The 20,366-nt window shown below is 50.5% G+C and overlaps 3 protein-coding genes across 12 annotated transcripts in view; 1 reads left to right on the forward strand and 2 right to left on the reverse strand.

Annotated features, from left to right (window-relative positions):
- KCNT1 (potassium sodium-activated channel subfamily T member 1) overlaps window positions 1–1,635 on the reverse strand; it is a 75,872-nt gene extending 74,237 nt beyond the window's left edge. For 3 of the 9 annotated variants that reach the window (XM_062641496.1, XM_062641497.1, XM_062641494.1), the window contains exon 1: window positions 1,344–1,635. In XM_062641496.1, coding sequence (XP_062497480.1) covers window positions 1,344–1,489 — 146 coding nt within the window. In that variant the 5' untranslated portion in view covers window positions 1,490–1,635. The remainder of the gene's footprint in view (window positions 1–1,343) is intronic. The other 6 variants (XM_062641495.1, XM_062641493.1, XM_062641510.1 and 3 more) reach the window with 3 other exon arrangements.
- An 8,153-nt stretch (window positions 1,636–9,788) lies between these two features.
- B3GALT9 (beta-1,3-galactosyltransferase 9) lies at window positions 9,789–11,333 on the forward strand. Its single transcript, XM_062641361.1, has 2 exons — window positions 9,789–9,794; window positions 10,233–11,333. The coding sequence occupies exons 1-2, from the start codon at window positions 9,789–9,791 to the stop codon at window positions 11,331–11,333; spliced, it is 1,107 nt and encodes a 368-aa protein (XP_062497345.1).
- A 1,568-nt stretch (window positions 11,334–12,901) lies between these two features.
- PSMD5 (proteasome 26S subunit, non-ATPase 5) lies at window positions 12,902–20,183 on the reverse strand. Of its 2 annotated transcripts, XM_062641518.1 has the most exons (11): window positions 20,144–20,183; window positions 19,996–20,056; window positions 19,678–19,822; window positions 18,896–19,009; window positions 18,351–18,479; window positions 17,532–17,641; window positions 17,247–17,389; window positions 16,588–16,779; window positions 15,909–16,018; window positions 15,187–15,327; window positions 12,902–14,694 (listed from the first exon to the last, which is right to left on the reverse strand). In XM_062641518.1, exons 1-11 carry the CDS (start codon window positions 20,166–20,168, stop codon window positions 14,437–14,439), a joined length of 1,428 nt encoding a protein of 475 aa, XP_062497502.1. In that variant the 5' UTR covers window positions 20,169–20,183; the 3' UTR covers window positions 12,902–14,436. The 2 variants fall into 2 exon arrangements, with proteins under 2 accessions (XP_062497502.1, XP_062497501.1); XM_062641517.1 differs by having other exon boundaries at window positions 19,996–20,183.
- Window positions 20,184–20,366: the final 183 nt, after the last annotated feature.

A 20,366-nucleotide genomic window follows, 5' to 3' on the forward strand; every position in this document is an offset into this window, starting at 1 on the left:
ACATTGAGCTGTATAATAACAACTAGAAAACAAAGCTCTTCCCTCCAGATCGAAAGGGACAGGCGGGAAGACCTTTGGACAAGGATTTTGTTGTTGTGCTGAGATGAGGTTAAATGACCCTGAGCAGTTCTGCAGTATAAGGAGCAATAGCTGCTGCCTGAGCTCAGCGACTCAGCCTTGTCCCATAACGCTAGAGGCTGAGCCCTCCACAACTGCCATCTCCAGCCTGTCTCTGACCCCCCAGAGATGTTCGGTGATGTTCAAGGACATCGTTTCTGCAAACACACCAAGTACAGCTGCAAAATGGGGTTTGCTGAAGGCACTGGGGCTCTGCAGCCACCTTGGCATGACCAAGGCAACCAAGTGGTGTTCTCAGGAGTGAGGTGGGCCTGGCTCCTGAGGCACTGTTCCGTGGCACAGGACTGCAGGGAAACAATGAGGGATTTAATCCCAAGAACCAATATTCAAGGATTTTATCAATTACCCAGTCAGTGGCAATGTACTGGAAGTTATGGAGTGCACTGAATACACCGTTCCTTCTTTTTCCATCTGGTCTTTTAGGAATAAAAGATGGTGTCCCTAAAGCACAGCAAGATGCCAACGTGGAGAACGCCAGTTGACCAGCACAGGGCACAAACCCAAGCAAGGTCCTTATCTGCCAAGAAGAAACTGATATATGCACTTCATTGCCTTGTTTAAGCTGATGTTTGATGAGTGTGACAGACAGAAGAGCCACACTAGCCAATATAACCAGATCAATCCTAATACAAAGGGGTTATCGGGAAAAGCTGGGATACTTCAGCAACTTCACTTCTAGAGCTCTCCCTTGCCCAGGACACTGTAAGCCTGACACAAAACAAGGCCAAAGCTGCCGTGTGCCTGTGCAAAGGCGGCTTTCTCACCTCTGCACGTTTGAGTCCTCTGGCTTTGGGGTGGCTTCAGGGCTCCTCCACAACCCTGCCTCACCCGTGGGCCCCAGCCCGGGCAGGCACCACAGCGGCGCTGCGCCTGGGAACAGCTCGGGATCTCCGAGCATCCCCTGTGCCCAGGCACCAACCGCTCCGTTCCCAGGGCCGCGGTGTCCGCAGGGGCGTTCGCGGGGACCCCTGCGAGCGGTGCGGAAACTTTCTACTGGCCTCGGGCACGGTTACAGCAGGGGGGACCGGGGCAGGGTCTTGCCGGCGGGTCCCGGCCCCCCCCGAGAGGGGACGGCGGGGGAAAGGGGCTCCCCTCGGCCCTGCCGGGGGGCTCCGCGATCCCGCAGCTCCCCAGGACGGCGGCACATGGAGCCCCCCCTCACACCCCACCGCGAACCCCACGGTCCGCGCCCCGCCGGCGGGTACCTGTGAGCGCTGCCATCGTCGTAGAGGAAGGAACGGTTGGTGTAGCACTCGGTACAGACGGCAGCCCCGCCGGCCGCCCTGCCCTCCGCCGGCCCCGCCGGCTTGTAGATCCCCTGCAGGCTCCGCTCTTCGCCCGAGAACGGCATCAGCGAAGCGGCGCCGGTGCGCGGGGAGCCGAGGCGGAGCAGAGCGCCCCGCGCTGCCGAGGGCGCCGGCCGGGGGCTGCCGCCTGCGGGCAGAGCCGCCACCACCACCGCCGCCGTCCGGGTCCCGCTCCCGGCCGCCCATCACGGCGCGCCCCGCCGCAGCCCGCGGCCCCGCATGCCGGGGACGAGGCGGGCGTGCGGCAGCAGCAGGTGCCGGGCCGGTGCCGTCCCTACGCGGCCCCGCTGCCCTCCTCCGCCCCCCGCCCGCCGCGCTGCCCGACGGGGCTGCCCATGGCGCCGAGCCGCGGACCCGCACCCTCCGCTCCCGCACCCCCCGCGCCGCCGCTGCCCCACGGCGCCCCCTGGCGACCGTGCCGGCACCTCCCGCCGCCGCCCCCCGGCACCGGCTCCGCGTCCCCCGGGCAACAGCCAATGAAGCGGTCCCAGGGGAGCATCCCGCACCGCCGGCCCCTGCCCACCCCGCGGGGGGGACCTCGTGTCCTTCTATTTGCTTCTATTTGCTTCTATTTACTTCTATTTGCTTCTATTTACTTCTATGTATTCTCTCCCATTACTGTTATCATTTCCTTTTCTACCCGCCGTACAAATATTTGCGCTGAGCTCCGCTGCGCCCCGGGGCTGTCTCAACCCAAAGCAAACAGACCCGCCAAGCCCCGGCCTGCTGGGGCATGCCTGTGCCGTGCTGCGCGGCCGGGGCCGGGAAGCATTGATCTTCCCGGGGGGACGCTGCTGCAATAACACAGCCCCACCCCGGGGACAGCAGGGACAGGCTGGAAATGAGCCGGCTGCCTCTGGGAAAGGGTTAAGGAGATGGAGCCTAAGGTGGTGCCTCCAGGTTCAGGCCCATGGGTACTAGGGGGTGCCATCCATAACGGTGTGGCCAAGTCCAAAGTGCTCCAGAGCTGTGTCCCACCACATGAGGAGCCCAATGCAAACACAGCAGCTTCCACTCACCCCAGCTCTGGCCCTCTCCTCACCTCTTTTGCTTCTTTCTTTATTCCTCTTCCAGAGCCCACGCTGCTGCACAGGCGCTGGGGAGCTCATGGTGCAGATTCCTGGGACCCCAGGCTTGGAGAAAGCAGAAATGCCCAGTGAGAACCACTTAGTAGGAAGGAAACGCTCTCACACAGACACAGCCAGCCCTGTGCCTTGTGCAACGCTCCCCGGCCACCTCAGCCACCCAAAGCACCAAAGCCGCTTCAGTCAGACCCCTGCGGAGGGTGACAACATCCAGGCCAGCAGCTCCCTGCTGCCTGAGGGGTGCTTTCATAGAGTCTTAAATGGTTTTGGTTAGAAGGGACCTTAAAGCTCCTCCAGCTCCAACCCCTGCCATGGGCAGGGACACCTTCCACTAGAGCAGCTTGCTCCAAGCCCCTGTGTCCAACCTGGCCTTGAGCACTGCCAGGGATGGGGCAGCCACAGCTTCTCTGGGCACCCTGTGCCAGCGCCTCAGCACCCTCACAGGGAAGAGCTTCTGCCTAAGAGCTCATCTCAGCCTCCCCTCTGGCAGGTTAAAGCCATTCCCTTTGTCCTGTCCCTACAGGTCCTTGTCCCAAGCCCCTCTCCAGGTTTCCTGGAGCCCCTTCAGGCACTGGAGCTGCTCTCAGTTCTCCCCTTCAGGAGCCTTCTCTTCCCCAGGCTGACCCAGCCCAGCTCTCTCAGCCTGGCTCCCTGCTTCTCTCCAGCAGCTCCTGCCCCCCTCCTCTCCCCGTGCTACCCCTCCTTGCTCTCCTGTGAGCCCCAGCCCTCGTGTGATGCATCCACACATGGTACCCGTTGGCTGCCGCAGGCTCCAGCTCCAGCGGGAAGCTCCCACTCAGCTGCGCTGGGCTTTACGCTTCTCACTAGGACCAGAGACTTTGTTTCTCCCGCAGCACCCCTTCCTCCTCCTCTCTCTCCATATGGACTCTCCTACACTAGGAGTCATTTGAGAGAAAAGCAATTAATCCTCCCCGTGCAATCCACCCGTGTGATGCTTCCCGACCCATCATGCTTCTAAGTAGGCACGTTATTCTTCATTCACTAATTGCCTCACATTATCGGGTGTGAAACGTTACCGTGCAGCTCAGTGAGGAGAAGGGTGGGTGGCACAGCGGCGTATTGACATGCGAGGTGATAACACAGGCGTGGGGGAGGAATGATTTAGAATGGCTACGGGAGGGGGGTGGTGATGCTGGGAAACGAGAAATGAGAAATGAGAGAGCCAGAAGAAGAGAGCATCCACATGGCAGCACTGCACGCTGAGAGCCTGGAGGGGGGAGACGGGGGGGTGCTGAGGCCGCTTGGGCACAGGGACAAGCTGCCCCAGCGGGATCCCACCTGAGGAAGGAGAGCCCATGTCCCGGCTCCTGCACGGAGCAGTTCTGGAGCCCCTGCTCCCTCTCCCGCTGTCCAGGTACAGCGCATCGCTTCCCAACCTGCGCTGAAGCGGAAAGCAGAACATTTTCCTTCCTGTCTTCCCCACTGGTTGTTGTTTTCTTGGCCAGGTATTAAACTCCAGAAGGTGTTGCAGGGCACAGTGTGCGTCGCGAACCGGAGAGCAGGCAGGGGACGGGAGTTATTTACAGTTCGGTGTTGACTGTCCCGGAGCAGGGTCAGCTCCCCGCTGAGGCTGCTTGTTCTGCCCCTGCACAGTCTGATTTTGCCCTCAGCTCGAGGCGGGGCAGCGCTCTCAGCAAAGGCACCATTCAGCATCTGGGGGCCCAGGTCTGGCTGAGCCCTCCCCACCTCCAGCTGCAGCACTCCCCAGCGTGCCATCGATGCTGCAAGTCTTCATTTCCCAACAGTCCTCCTATCAACGAAACACAAAATTAACCAGGGCTTCACTGCGACACCAAACCTCAACCTCCTCCTGACATCCTGAGCCCCACGGCTCTGCTGGGGAGCCCCTTCAGCATCCAGCATTCCCCACTGCACCCCAGAGCAAGAGCACACGCGTCCCATGGGGCACACCAGGGAAGGGGCGCATCCAGGGATGCCGGGTGCTGTTTGCATGGCTGTGTACTGCGTGCTGTGTGTGCACACACGAGTTCTCCATAGCAGAGCCAGGCTGGGGAAGCAATGAGGGGCTCCTGGGAAAGGCAAACCCCAGCCAGAGGCCCCCCCCCAAAGGCTGAGCACAGCAGAAGGCACAGCCACCACCACCATGGCCCCGGGTGCCAGGAGGGGCCTGGCACGGGGCAGCAGGGCTGAGCACTGCAGGTTCTGTCTGGAGCACAATAAATAAACCTGAGGGAGGCAGCGGGGGATGAGTCAGAGGCAAGAGGCAGAGAAAGGCATCCCTGGGGGAGCGCCTTACCCCGGTCCAGCACCGTGCTCCGGAGTCATCAGGATTCCTGCTGGAGCGCGTCCTCATCCTGCTCCAGCTCCCCCATAACCCCCGACAGGAGGGCAATGGGGAATGGCTGGGGGGCTGTGGCGCCCTCCCCACCCCTTTGGCACACCCAGCTCCATGCAACGGGAGTGGAGCTGGATCCATCCAGCACCGTGTGTCCCAAAGAGCATGGGCTGGGGCACTGCATGGACCCCAGGACCTGTTTCCCTCCACAGCCTTGGGCAAGCTTTGCCTTTTGGGGTGCATCTCCCATACACCCCCCTCAGCTGCAGAAGAAACACCCCGGCTTTCTGCTCAGTGCCCATGGAGCCAGGCACAGAACCTGCTCCCGACTGCAAACATTGCCAGAGCACGGACTGAATGAATCACAGCAGGGCTTGATTCAGGGCTCAGATGCTCTGGGGGTTGTCTGTGTCAAACGAGTCTCATGCGCAATCTGGGTTTGCCAAGCACAAACAGAGCCTGTCTCTAACAGCAGGGAACAAAAGGGCAAGGCAAAGGAACCTGCACGGCACGCTCTGAAATGAGTAACAAAGGGAAAGCTTCTGGTTCACTGCAAACTAGGGGTGGGTTGGCATCTCAGCGGGGAGATCACTGCTCAGGAACCAGCTCAGCCCAAGGCCTGGATTCGCATCACCTTGACCCAGCACAAGCTCATGTATTCCCCATTCAGCTTACAGAATCATAGAGCAGTTAGGGTTGGAAAGGACCTTAAGATCATCCAGTTCCAACCCCCCTGCCATGGGCAGGGACACCTCACACTAAACCAGGTCACCCAAGGCTCTGTCCAACCTGGCCTTGAACACTGCCAGGGATGGAGCATTCACAACCTCCCTGGGCAACCCATTCCAGTGCCTCACCACCCTAACAGGAAAGAATTTCCTCCTTATATCCAATCTAAACTTCCCCTGTTTGAGTTTTAACCCGTTACCCCTTGTCCTATCACTACAGTCCCTAATGAAGAGTCCCTCCTCAGCATCCCTATAGCCCCCCTTCAGACACTGGAAGGCTGCTATGAGGTCTCCACTTCTATTTAGTTTGGTATTTCTGAGGCTGAACGCAGCACTTCCAGAATGCACGGAGGGTTTAAGCTGTCTTTGTCAGGGAATACAGCGGTAGTTAGTTGTCAAAGCTGCCATTAAACTCAAGGAGTAATAATCAAACAGACCCATACAGAAAGATAGATCTCTGCAGCTCCGAGACTGGTGTATGCAAAGCACAAATGAATTCTAGGAACTTGGCTATAAAAACACGGGTTTAACCCAGTCAATGGAGCCATTAAATAGGAAGAAAAGACACCCTCATTTGTGCACCAGGAGCAGCTAATCTGTTCGGTGTGTCAGCATGCCACCTTGGTGGCTTGTTTTTAAGGTTTCTCCTCCTGTTTAACACCCAAAGGGATGTTTAATATCGAAAGATAAATGAAGCACACACTGTGTAACGCCTATAAAGCTTTATCTTCCATCACCTCCCAAGCCTGGTGGGGAATGTAAGGTGACGAATCGCCTGCAAGAGCTGAATCATCTTCCTCAGCACAAACATTGCTCTTAGGTGACTAAGACCAAGCACAATTGTCTCCATTTATTTATCACAGCCCCTGCTCTTATTGAAAACCAGACAAATCCTTCCCAGCCCTCGCACCATCAGCCTGTAGGTGCAGGTGAAGCCCTGCAAAAGGCAGGGTGCAAACAGGGGGGACCCTTTGGGCAGGGTCTGAAACACTGTGGGTACCTGTGAATGCTCTGTGGTCCCAGGAGCATCCCAGTGGCTTTCCATCCAAAGGGATGCTTTGTGACAAGGGATACCTCCAACCCTTAAAGTAAGAGAAGTGGCTACATGAGGGCACTGGGAAAGTCTTCTGGGAAGAGTCCGTGGTGCAGACACCTGCCAATGGGCGAGCTACACAGGCAGGATGTGGCATGGCCCTGGAGCAGGAGTGAAGAGCTGAAAGCCTGGCTGTGGGAACCAACTGGCTTTAGGGAAGAGCCTGTGAGCAGGGGACAGAGAGGGGTATCCACCCTGCAGGGAGGGACAGAGGGAGAGATGGAGCAACCACATGGACACGTGGGGCAGGCAGAGTTCCTGCTTCCATAATGGAGTAAATTTATGTTAGAAAAGTCAATTTTCACTGGTTTTCCCAATAAATCCAGCTGCTCACCCTCGCCGTCATCCGGGAACACTGCGGCATCCAAAGACTTCGCCTCTTCATGAAGTGGAGCAGAGCAGAATCAAGACAAGCCAGGCTCTGCTTCCCTCTTCCCAGCACTGGCAGGGAAGCCAGGAGACTTTAAGAACCTGTCCTCTCCAAAACATCCACCCCAAGCATCCTCCAGTCTAAACACACACTGCTCGTATGGTAGGTCAGGTTGGCTGCAGCTTTATGGGTACATCCCTGCTTCCATAATGGGGTTTGCTTGGACATAAATTTAAGGAAAAGAGGAAAATGTCTCAGATAAAGCAAACAATAGCCCTAGGGCTCAGGAAAAGCTGCTTTCCCAGTTGTTTCCCTAATTTACACCCACAAGATCTGTTGGGGTTTAAGTGAGCTGTAGGAACATCACTCCTTTCCCCAGACTGACCTGGCTTCAGCCACTCCAGGGTCCTGAATGCATTCCTCTTCTGGAAACCCTTTAATCTCACTGGGAATGGGGTTTTCCCTGAAGGGTTTGACTGTACCCACCTAAAAAGCGGGATAAGGTCAGACAGAAGCTGCTGTCCATTACATTGGACTGAAGCCAGGGTTTTAGAGGGGATGGAGGGATCATCCCCAGGCAACTCCCTGCAGCCGAGGGGTTTGTGGCATTCCCACATGAGCTATTTGACCTTCCAGCAGTGTTTCCATTTCTCATCCTCAGCTTTCTCCCAGTGGAACTCAGCCAGGCTCCTCATCCATGAGCTGATGGTGCCCTGCCTGCAGTGGGATATTGCTCATCCCATGCACACGGTATCAGCAATGTCTGAAGTTCCTGCTGCCACCACAAAGCCGTGCTAAAGAAATGACTTCACCAGTACTGCAAGCACCACGCTGGGCACAACTGCGACAGGGACGATGCACATGTGGCTTTCATTACCCTATTGGCACTCTAAACACAGAGGTTTTAACGTAGGGCCTTTCAAATGCTTGTATTTATTTGCTTATTTAATGGTTTAGCTGGAGATGGAGCATCTTCAAAGGGGGGTTTTTGCCCAGAATGAGTGTCTAGGGCTGTAGAGCTGTGTTGTACGTGACAAATACTGCCCTATTAGCTCTTCCTTTCAGAGAACACATTTGACTGACACTTCCCGTGCTGACAGCTTGCCCAGCTTCAAAGCACAACTTCCAGTGACTGTGGGGCTGGTCCAGCTGAAGCTGCAGCCCAGCTGACACACGGGCCCTAGGAAAGGGCTTTGGCCCCGGTTTTGGGGAGTCTAAAGCAGAGCCCCACGTTGGCACTTGCCCACGGCCCATGTTTAGGCTGGCTTTGCAAGCTGTAACCACACTGTGGGGACCTGGTTTCTGCTGTGATCAATGAGATTTCCCATCAGGTCCCACACTGCCACAGACCCAGGGGCAGGCACTGGAAGAGCTGAGGGGCTCAGGGCTGGGGACTTAACCCCCTTGGTCACACCAGAAATCAAAGCTCTGCTCCACCTGCCCTAAGGATGCTTCAGGGAGGGTTGCAATGGTCAGAGCATCGCACCCTTGCAAGGCACACAGCTAAAGCAAACCGCAGCGATGCCGCATTCCCCTCACACTCTTTCACCTAAGGGTGCAGTAACAGAACTGCTACGAGAAACCTTTCCAACCCTGATAAACACACCATGACCTCTGTGCTCCTGCATGGAGGCTGAAGGTCCTGTCCTTGTGCTGGTGCAGGCTGACACCTCCTGCCCCAATTTGCCCATCAAACAGCATCGTTCCCATCCTCTGTCCCCTCCAGGGACCCACAAGCCCCGTTCCCCCCCTCCCCTGCTCACAGAGCTGCTGCCAAACCCAGCCCTCACCCCTGCTGACACCTCCATCCTGTTCGTGGTGTCTTTGGCACTTCCCCCTCCAGCACTTCCAGCCCCCTGCGGCTCCCCAGCCCAGTCAGCTCCAGCCCAGCCGTGGCTGTGCCAACATTAACACAGGGATGCTCTGGAGCAGCCGAGGCCACCACTGAAGGCAGGAGTGCCCCAGGACACGCAGCCACCACAAAAGCACAAATACACAGGGTCATTTAAAACCGTTATTACAGAGAGAAAGCAAAGGAACACCCAATGCAGCTTGTTACAGCCTGGCTGGAAGGGGCAAGAGGTGGTGGGACACATCAGAATATCCCCAGCCTCGTGGCCATACACCATCAGCTCCCACTGCACAGCCCCTTGTCCCTGCCTTGCTCCCAGGGGCTCATTGAAAGCACACCTCTGCTTCCATCAGAGACAGCCTGGCCCAGCAGTGCCCATGGGCTTAGGGTGTTCTGCAATTGGGAACCCCCACAAGAGAAGCCCACAGGTTCACACCCCAAACCTCCACCCTGGGAGACACAGAGTGCTCACTCAGCGAAGGGGTCAACCGCCGTGGACCAGGGAGCCAAGCCCACTGGCACAGCTGTAAGAAACAGCAACGACCTGGCAGACCTAGCACAGATTCACAAGGGTACCAAAGGACCCCTTTCACCAGTGAGCCTGAGCAGCTGCTGCGCTTCTGTGCTTCTGAGACACCCAGCCCCAGGTGCTAGAAATTAATAGAGGGAAAGGCTCAGGTTTTGTTTGCTTTGTGTTTTATGCAGCTGCAACACGATCATCCCCTTGGATCAGCTTTCCTCCCACACGCAGCTAAAGGGGAAGCCACGGTCTCTGGGCACTGGGCAGTAACTGGATCCTGCAGATCCAGATACAAGACACTGCCCCAAAAGCCTCTGCCAGGGAGAAATTGCCTCTGGTGTTGACACAGACCCTGCTGCAGGGAGAACTCCCACCACCATGCAGGTAAGTGATTTGGATCGTTACTCAGGGGGCTAGCATGAGGCTTCTATGATTCAAACTGTGCCAAGAACTCAGGCCAGGTACCAAAGGCTCACCTTTGAGGACACATTTTAACATTACAGATCTGCGTTAGCATCTCAAGCCATCAGTAGCAGGTTAAAAACAGTCAGAAAACGTTAATAGTGAGATATTCCTCAGTATTTCTACACATGGATGCACAAAAAGCCTCCTAAACTAGAGTGATGTCCTTCTCGGCTTGGGATCCTGCTGCACCACAAGAAGCAGGGCTGCTGTGGTTTCTAGGAAGAGAGCCTTGCACTAATGATACAGAGACCACGGTCTAAAAGTTGTGATTGTTTTGCATGGATATGTTCTAAATGAAGGGAAGCTTCTGTATTGTAGGAGCAAGAGAATCCAGTGTGTGTGTCTTCTCCTCCCCAGCTGACCCTCTGCAGGCTGCGGACTCACCAGTGGTGCTTCATTCTCTTTAATGTCTTGCTTTTCCACGTGCTGCTTTTTGGAGCAGATTTACTGGAGGAATACTTCCTGCGGTCATTGCCTCTTTCGTACACGGATGCGAAGGCTCTGGAAATCAGGGAGCGGGCCAGGCAGCTCGATACAGAGCCTCTGAAAGCCAATCTCTCTTACACCATCAACAGCGCAGCAACGTGCTCCGATCAAGAGGTATTCCTGCTCGTTCTGGTCTTCAGCAGCCCAGAAAACAGGACAAGACGCAACGTGATCAGGCAGACATGGGGCAACGTGACAGACACCAGAGATCACACTGTCCTCACTCTGTTTGCTTTAGGAAAGGCAGCTTCAGTAACCACCCAGCTGGAGATCAATGAGGAGTCTCAAGAGCACAGAGACATTATTGAAGGCAGTTTCATCGATTCTCCTGGCACACAGACACAGAAGATGTTGATGAGTGTGGAGTGGACAGTGACTTTCTGCTCCCATGCACAGTATATCCTTAAAGCAGATGAAGACATGTTCGTTGGTGTTCCCAGTCTGGCTGAATACTTGCTTAGCCTAACACAACTCGAGGACATCTACATTGGAAAGGTCATTCATCAAGGAGTGCCCGACAGAGACCCTCAGAGCCCTGGCTTTGTTCCCATCCATCAATACCCAGAGGAGCTTTACCCAGATTACTGTGAAGGGAGCGCCTTCATCATGTCACAGGATGCTGCTCGCAAGGTGTTTGTGGCCTCCAAGGAGGTGGCAGGGTCAGTGCCCCCCGATGTCTTTGTTGGGATCTGTGCTAAAAGAGCTGGCATCACTCCCATTCACAGCTCCCGGTTTTCTGGGGAGAAGCACATCAGCTACAATCGATGCTGCTATAAATTCATTTTCACCTCTTCCAACATGGAAGAGGACGAGTTATTTAAAGACTGGAAGGAAACAAGCGATGGGAAAGATTGCTCTTTACTGGAAACTTACTACAGTCTGGTGTCCTGCAAGGTTTTGACCTATATTGATAAGTTCAAACAGTTTAACTTGGATGGAATAAAAAATGAGGTGCTTCATTTTGTCAACTAAGACTTAATGTTTGTGTAGAAAGACTGAATTTCCTTTTACCAGCTGTTTTTATCCTTTAACATCAGGAATAACAATGTCCTCTCAAGGTTAGGTCTCTTTCCTTCCACAGCAGATGAACTCCCAATGCTATAGTGTGTTAGAGCAGCAGAGCTGGATGTACCCTTAACTACTCAAGTACCTACAAGTGCATGAATACAAGTAAAACAGAATATTCCAAGAAACTTTGTGTCCAGTGTTTTCAGGCTTTTGAAGTTCTCTACTTTATGCCAACGCTCCTTTTGCACCTGAGGCATCATCTACCCCAAAGTCTTTTGTACCAAAGGGGAATCTTCCTGCCCACAAAAGGGAGCTACTTCTGAGCAGCCCATTTTACAGCACCGGTGGAACTAGTTTACAGTGGGAATAGACATCAAACCATCACGGGAATTGCTCAGGTGAGCAGCCCAGGGAGATCATAGGCAAGAAATCTAACTCACCTGCTAGAGAATCCTGTATTTCTGTCAGTGATGGCATCAGAGGAACACTGACACAAGTAGCTCAGTGCCACAGTTACGCTGGAGAAGAGTATAGGCAGTGAAGTCAGAACACATTCCCCAACACAGTGGTAACAACACTATCCGAGTGCAAAAATTCCCCATTAGGAACAGAACACAAAGCCCACCCGTGCCTACATCCTCCAGGTTAACTCTTCTGCATCAGCAATTTCAGCAGCAGAAAGACCAGCTGGGCAGATTTGCTCTACAGCTGTGACAGACACATGTGGGATGAGACAAACACGTACCTCTGAGGGCCTCACCTGCTCTGAAGGAAGTGGAGGTGTGCTCCAAAGGATCCGCAGTTCTTAAGTACCAAGTTATGCTGCTTGTTAACCAGGGTCAGATGAGGTGGTCTGGGCTGTGGGTTTGGCATTTTTAAACCAAGTTCATGCAGGTTCAGCGTGTTACCTCAGTTCTCATTCTCTAACATTCCATTTCTGGTTTTATCTCAATTCTCTCCACTTGTTACTTTACAGAGGGGAAGACGGGACAACGCACTTAAATGTTTCCATTACATACAAGATACAGCAACCCATAAGCCATCTGGCAGTACACAGGATGAGGGGGGAACTACATGTAGTAAGGGGTGAGCACCTGACCAATTAATTGGAATGTTGAGCTCAAAGCTCAGCAAAAGAAAGCATATGTGCACATACAAAAATCCCCTTGTTTGGCATCTCTGTGTATTCTAAAACATTGTATTTGGCAAACGTACCATGCAAAGCAGATGCTAAAGACTTAGCACACAGAGTAGCCTTCAAAGGCAACAGCTGAAAACACACATGGAAGAGACTCATGAATTGCAGAAAAGGTTTCTACATCAGTTTCCTTTACTGAGATTTGAGCACACAGCTCATACAGAGCTACCAGCACACAAAGCCACCTAAACCAACAAAGCTAAGTTGTCCAATACAAGCACAAACTCGGGACTTCTGTACTCTGTTTCATATCCTTTTTAGTGCTTTCATATTTTGCTGGATGCAGGAAGGTTCTGAGCTCTCTCTGTTCACAAATGAGACACGATGTACCACATTTCTCACTAGCAGATGTTTATTATGCACATCTAGGATGAAAGCGTCAGCAGCAGGATAACGTTGGATGACAACTTTTATACATCTTAGATCAGAAGCAACAAAGCAGATCACTTCCATTCCAACAGCTTATTTAATCTTAAGGGAACTTCCTCACCTACCTACCTTGGCCTTCCGAGCCCACTTTGACTCCTTGCCAGCAAATTTTGGCAGGCAATACCATCACCTCTGCTGCAGGTCAAAGTTACTACAAGCAGGAAGAGAGTTACTGCACGAGTAGCTCATCCTGCTTCACTTGGCAGAGCAGGGACACAGGGCAAGTCATTTCCATAGACATACACCTGACCAGACACACTACTAAAATAAGCAAAAAAGTAGTAATTTCATGTTTTATTATGCTCCCCCCCCAAACTATTCCTTAGATTTCTTATGTCCTCAACAAAAAATAATATAAACCTTCTGTATAAAGTATATCATGGTCTCTGTTTATGGATAAAGATACATCATGTCACTAGTGTCCAGCTTGCATCTCAGCAGCAGCTAGCTGACCATCTTCAAAAGACGATGACAACATGGTAACGTACTACATTTTGTACTCCTAATTCAGTTCATGCCCTTAAACATGAAAACTTTATGTTCTTAACCCTTTTAGTCTAACTCAGGCAACTAAAATAGTACTTTTCTTAAAAATAACCCTTAAAATTAAAAAAAAAAAGTTAAAAAATAGTGTAAACAATTTCAGATTTGGTTCTGAAGCAGACTTGCAGTGCTAGAGCTCACGCTCCTTTCAAGCGAGTAAACTGAGCTGCCATACACAGCCGCAGTCAGCCAGGGAGCCAAAGCTCCCAATTTGGTTGTTACACACTAGAGTGTGTATTCCTTTATTTTTAAAGGGTTAATAGCTTTTTCCTACCCCACATCCTCAGCATAAAGAGTGTAAACAATATCTAGGATTATTTATTCAAGCACAACTCACACCCAGCAAGTTGAAAATAGGAGAGAATCCAGTTCGTACTCCCTCCTGTGGACAGAAGGCTACTAGCTCATTCTTACCAGCTGGGCTTTGACAGAATATGCCTGGCTGGAAGAGTGTGCTCCATGCAAGTGCCAACTTTGGCAGATATAAGAACAAATACAGAAATTGTGGCAGCAGCTGAGGCTACAAACCTTGAGGTGTTTTGGTGTTGGTTTGGTTTTAATTGAACTGTGATCGACTGAGAAGACACAACAGGAACTCCAAACCCAACAAGAGTTTAACCAAACACCAATCGTTTCTGCCAAGTAAACCAGCCAGCAGTTGACAGTGCTCACCTTGGTTACCTGGCTCACAGCAGTACACAGAGAACTTCTGCCATGACATTCTATGGGAAAATACACGGTGCCCTATAGGTTTTGATTTGCTCTCATGACTTTCATTTCAGAGTTGAAGTGCTTCATGTTCCTTTAAAGAGACAATTTAAAGAGACTCCGGCATGGGGAGTCTTTACACCTATTTCAGTAACACGGTTTGCAAGGGGAACCAAGACACCAGTGACATTACTCTGCTCCTTCCACAGCTGTAGTAGCAACTGCCTTAACATAGTAAGGGCCTTCATGCAAATAAGCTCTAAGCCTCAAGTAATACTGATTCCCAAAGATTTCTGCAATTGTTTTAGAGTTTACAAGGGCCTTGACCAGTTCGTATTTGGCATCCTTTGAGGCTTTGTCAGGCTCCACAGATCTGTCTACAATGTACTCCACGAAGCCCGGACTGTCAAGCATCAGCTTCTGGGCCCATGGTTGGTTGGCAATAGCCTAAACATGAAAAGAGAAGGCGAGGGGGAAAGAGGGAAACATTTTAAAACTCCAAAACACAGTTATAGAGTACACTTATGCAATAGCCAAAGAACAGGAAAACTTAAATGGCCTATTCATTCTAAACAGCAGTTACACAACCACCACTCAAATCAAGCAGCAGGGTTTAACTGTACTGGAAAATAAGTACAGCTCAGTGCTTATCTTTCAAGTTAAGTGAATTATCACAGCAGTGCCTCTGATATCGAAGCAGCACCCTAGAGCATGGCTGATGCTTCCCCACACTTCAATTCATAAGGCAATAAGCATTACAGACATGACATGTCTGATGCATTATTTAAATGGTGAACACAAGTAAGGCATAATGAAAAAGGACTTCTTTCTGACCCCCTGTGGGCTTCAAGAAGGGGTCTATGGCATTCACTTAGAAAACCTCAAACATCCAAAGGATTACAACTCACTACCTGATCTTTAAAACCAAAAAGCACTTACAGTAAACACCCGTAAAGCTCCACAGTGGAGATCAGGGAATGGCTGAGTACTGATGCTCCTGAAGAGTTCCAGTGGCTGGCTAGACAAGGATGTGAACCAGGATTCAGTCATTCTTAAAAGGTCTTCTGTCTGCTGCTCTGGCTACATGCATCACGTACAGAAAGAGTTTCATTAGGATTCTGAAAAGCTTTCATGTCTTGAGTGTACATTCAATAGTTAAGGAAATTATTTACAGTAAGCCACTAGCAGATTAAACTCAAATAGTTTAAATTCTCAACATATTTCCATGACTGAAGAAATGGCTTTCTCTATTTCATTTGGCTTGGAGGAGACATTTAAATAAATTGATCTTGATACACAAGAGAAGTGCTGTGCTGGAGAGCAGCCCTGCCAGACAAATGGAAATGGCTTATTCACTCATTTAGAGCTATCCTATTAAAACCATATCATATTAAACTGTTGACTCTCATTCCCTTGCCAAGGATGTTTTGACTTCATGTTTTATAAACATGAGTTCAGAACACCTGGCTTCTTATAAACAAACTCCAGACTTGAAGCAAACAAACAGGAGAAATTCAAACCAGTAAAGTTAATGACTTGGAACATTAGAAAGCTCCCACTTCTACCTAAGCTTGATGCTGCAAAAGGTCTTCACACAGTCAGATACACAATAATTTCATTCTTGTAGATTTAAAAGATAGCAAACCAAACCACAAACTTACAGGCAAGTAAAGAAGAGAGGAAATCGCATCCAAGCATCGAAGGCGTAACTCCGTGGGGGCATTCTTTGCCTGGTGCCCTATTTTGCTCAACAGACTCTGAAATCTACTTCCTTGGAACATAAAAACAAAGTGATTTTAGTTAATTCAGACAGACCTCTACAGGGGTAGGGAGTTACCTGTCAGTTATACTACATCAACTGGTAGAGTGCTGTACATTACACCTGAGAATGGCAACTTCTTGATCTACTACCACAAAAGCAGTGTAAGGGTCTCTTTGCTTCATAAGGATCTAAGGTAGACAGATCCAAAGCTTTTACATTAATTCTTCAGACTATCCAAACATTTCCAGAAAGGAAGTTGTGTGTCACAACCGAGCCATCTCAGGAAGTACAGACCCTAGCACACTTGTAATCAGAAGTCTTCAGTCCCATTTACAATACTCCAATAGCTATCTGCTAATACTGATTTCCACTTAAAAAATCAAGGACTGGATTTGAAGCAAGTAGTCCAGCATCTCCTTTCAATCTTCCTATTAAAGAAAACAACGCAGCCTTTACAGAAAGCATCATTATGTGAGCAGGCATGGTTTTCTAGTCATGGCAAGAGGCTGATGACACCAGTAGAAAGAGAAGTATCCAATCCAAACCAACACAACGACTGACAACTTTCAGATACTAACTGGTTTTCTGTAAAACCTGTTTGCCTTCCACATTTGATCCCAGGATGCCTAGTGTGTCCACAGCCACTCCAATCATGGTCGGATCATGACTTTCTGCCATTTCAAAGACTTTCTCTATGAAGACCGGGTATCGTTCACAGATCTGCTGTGGACTGTCTACAACAGCCAGATTCCCAAAAAACTTAACAAATCCTGAGGGAACAAGAGAAAAAAGAAGCATTCAGGGCGAGGGCACAATAACTTTAGCAATGGCAAAATTAAACATACATTAAGATCTTTTTGCAGCTAAACTAGTGCTAGCTATTGAAACTGAATCCTTGTGAAATGCATCAGAATAAGGACAGCTAAGGAACAGGAGAGTATTTTGGAAGTTACTCAATGAATTCCAGACAGCTGCTACATCATGGATAAAAAAAGGCTACAATAACACAGACTTCAAAGCTTTAGCACAGTCTCTTCAGGTCTTGCCTGTACTACCCCTGTTAATGAGTAATATTATTCATGTGTTAGAATGTCCTTCAGCATTTTTCATATCTATCCAGCATATATATTTATATTCAAGTGTTCACATGAGCTTTCAGAGGCTTGACAGTCCTCCCAGTTTAACTCATGACTAAAGCAAGCAGTAAACACTGGAAGCAAGAAACGAATGATGTTACCTGGTAAATAGAAGCTTGAGAACGGATCAGACTCTGCTCCAACAATGATGTTGGAAATTTTATCGATAACTCCTTGTTGAGCAAGATACTGACGCCCGTGTGGGGTATGGGCCAGCGAGGTCACCATCTCTATGCATGTAGCCCTGTAACAGACACGTATTTTGGCCTATTTCAGATGGCGTTTTGAAGCCCTCTTTGACTAAGAACAAACTGGTTTTCTTCCCTTAAGGCAAAATCCAAACATAAATGGGGGAAATCTCATTGACAAACTCACTTCCAACATACCTGACCAGCATGTCATCTCCAGTCAGCTCGCCAATTAACTCCGATATTAATCCACTGTTTGCACAGTAATTTAGGGACTCTGCTGACACTGAAGAAATCTCAACAATTAACTAAGAGCAGAGGGAAACAAAAAAAGGGATGGATTCTAAAAACATTCTAGAGATAACAATTCACAGTAACAGCCAAACAAGTCTTATAATGCTGACTATCTGTATTAAACACAGAATTTCATGACGTTTTCATAGTTAACTTAGATATTTGCTTTAAACAAGTTCATAAGGAGCTCCAAATTTATAACACATATATTTGATTTCTGCTCAAAGTTATTTCTTATTCAGATGTTATCCTCATTAAGCTGGCTAAACTCTATTACTTCTCCTTTGCAATACATATTTAGACTGACACATTTGGCATCTTTCTTCTCAGTCTCTTCCTCCCTCCAGAAGTTTCAAAGCTTCACACCCAAAGCTTAAGAGACTATAGCAGCTACTTTGCTTTCAGAGAAGCAAACATTTTGCTGTGTCTTTATTAACTCTGTGTAGGCCTCCAACGCCCTGGGCAACACAAGTTGCAGAATAGAAGATGGAAACAGTATGCTACGGAAGTGTGAAGTAAACAGAGCTATGTCATTATTGGAGGGCAAACACTGCTGAACTCTTCCTACTCCTTTCTTGTCTTGACAAAACGCAGACATGAAGGGAAGTTTGTAAACCAGTGATGCATGCTAATATAAAAGCCATAAAACACAGCAATGCAGAGCTAGTGCAAGAGGACCACAGTATCACGCCAGTCAAAGGCTGACCTTGATCACATCCCTACCTCATACACTCGGTATCGAACAACGTCACTTGTTGCCATGACATTTTTCAAGTCACTCAACAAACTGCTCACAAACAAAGCCTCTAAACCATCTTGCGTCTGTGCTATTCTGGAGAGGGATTTGATGGCCTGGAAGCAAAAACAAGAGCTTAGTATTAAAAGCAAAGCCACAAGACAGTCAGACTTAGTTTCAATGTTCTTAACTTACTAAAGCAAGTTCTACACCTAAAATTTTAATTGTGATTGACTTTCCATTAAGGGGAGCTGCTTATGGTTACTGTGACCCGAGTCTCTGGCACCAAAATCAGCTCCGAGTTCACTTTGGCATAAACAGCTACTGAGACATAACAGTTCTATGTAAATTTTCTATCACATCTAAGTAATTTCCAGGCTCAGAGCACCTGCCTGTTTGTAGAATCTTTAAGGCAACATAAGCTATTTTTTATTAAAACAATAGCAGAGGTCATGATCTCAGACACAGTAGAAAAGGTGTTCTGTGTGGTGTCTACATCAGTTTGTAGAGGAAGAAAGCAAGCAGCACTTACCTCTTTAGCCACTGCTATTCTCTCCCCACCAATGCAATTTATTATTTGCCTTAACAGTTCAGGACTGTTGAGAATTTCTGTAACTGCATCTGAATTTTCAACAATCCTCCCGACCTAAACGTGATTAAATACAGGAAAAAAGGAAGACGAAATACATTAAACCAGCTTTTTCTCCTGTAAGGCCATTCAAGCACTAGAACAGCTACCAACAGACAGAATCATGTCAAAAGCCCCTCTGAACTCCACTGGACAAACACTTTGAGCAGCCTGCTGCAAGCTGGGCCTGCTTTCAGAGGGGCTGAATGTGAAACCTCTTGAAGCCTATTCTAAACCACAGTGTTCCCTGATTCTGTTCTTTTAAATTAACGCAACAAGTGTCAAGTTACTACATCCCAGTCTTCATTACTTCCACAAGACCGTTCAAAGCATCCTGACTATCGCAATGCTGCTGCACTTAATTCTTACAGCACCTGCTACCAGTGCTGGCTTAGAGAGCTTTATCCAGCACATGTGGAAGGAGATTCATTTACAAGTTACTGCTGTCACGACATAGTTTTAGATGTCACATTGAACAGATACATCCCAAAGCGTTATATACCAACACACTGCACAGCATTTATCCAAAGCTCCATGACTGTGTAAGTGCACAACTCCTGCATATACCACCTGCTGCAGTGCTTTTGCCACTCATGAGGACATGGAACAACAGTAACAGGTTAGGACTAACCCAGCCTGGCTGAAAACGGAGCTCTGTCCCCTCCTTCCGGAGGAAACCCCTGTACCTGAGCTATGGAGAGGATTTTCACGGAGTCATCGGGGTGGAACAGCCCTTTCTGAAGCTCCTCCCTCAGGTTCTGGATCACATAGACCGGGTCCAGGGCCGGCAGGAGCCTCTCCAGGATGGAAACACACGCAGCCACCTGCTCCCTGGGCGGCACAGAGACAGAAAAGAGCCCTTTCAGGAGCGGGACGCCGCCGGGTGCTCCGGAGCCGCCGCGCTGAAGCAGGGCGGGGAAGCAGACGGGGCAGCCCCGGGAGCCACCGGGTGGACAGGGCGCTGCGGGGCCGGGGCAGGCCCGCGGGGCCGGTGCGGCGCTCACCGGTCACTGACGCCGAGCAGGTCGAAGAGCGCTGTGAGGTGGTCGGCGCTGAGGCGGGCGCGCAGGGCGGCGGGGGGCACGGCCTGCAGGGCGAGGCGCAGGGCCCGTAGCTCCTCCAGCCGCGCCGCCCGCCGCGCCGCCCGCTCCAGCAGCTCCCACACCGCCTCCGCCATCTTGGCGCGCCCTCCAAGCCTCGCGAGATCGCCCCGCCCCTAGCAACCGCCGCGCCGTCGCTAAGGGCTTCTTTCGCGTCCGCACCGCCGTAAACAAAATGGCGGGCGCGCCCCGCCTCGCAAGCTGATTGGGCAGGAGTGGGAGGGGCGGGGCCAAGGCTGAGGGGCGGTGATGGCAGCTGAGGGGCGGTGATGGCG

Source organism: Pezoporus occidentalis, unplaced genomic scaffold (assembly GCF_034315485.1).
Source record: "Pezoporus occidentalis ecotype Australia unplaced genomic scaffold, CSIRO_AGI_Poc_V1 ctg68, whole genome shotgun sequence".
Classification (NCBI taxonomy): domain Eukaryota; kingdom Metazoa; phylum Chordata; class Aves; order Psittaciformes; family Psittacidae; genus Pezoporus; species Pezoporus occidentalis.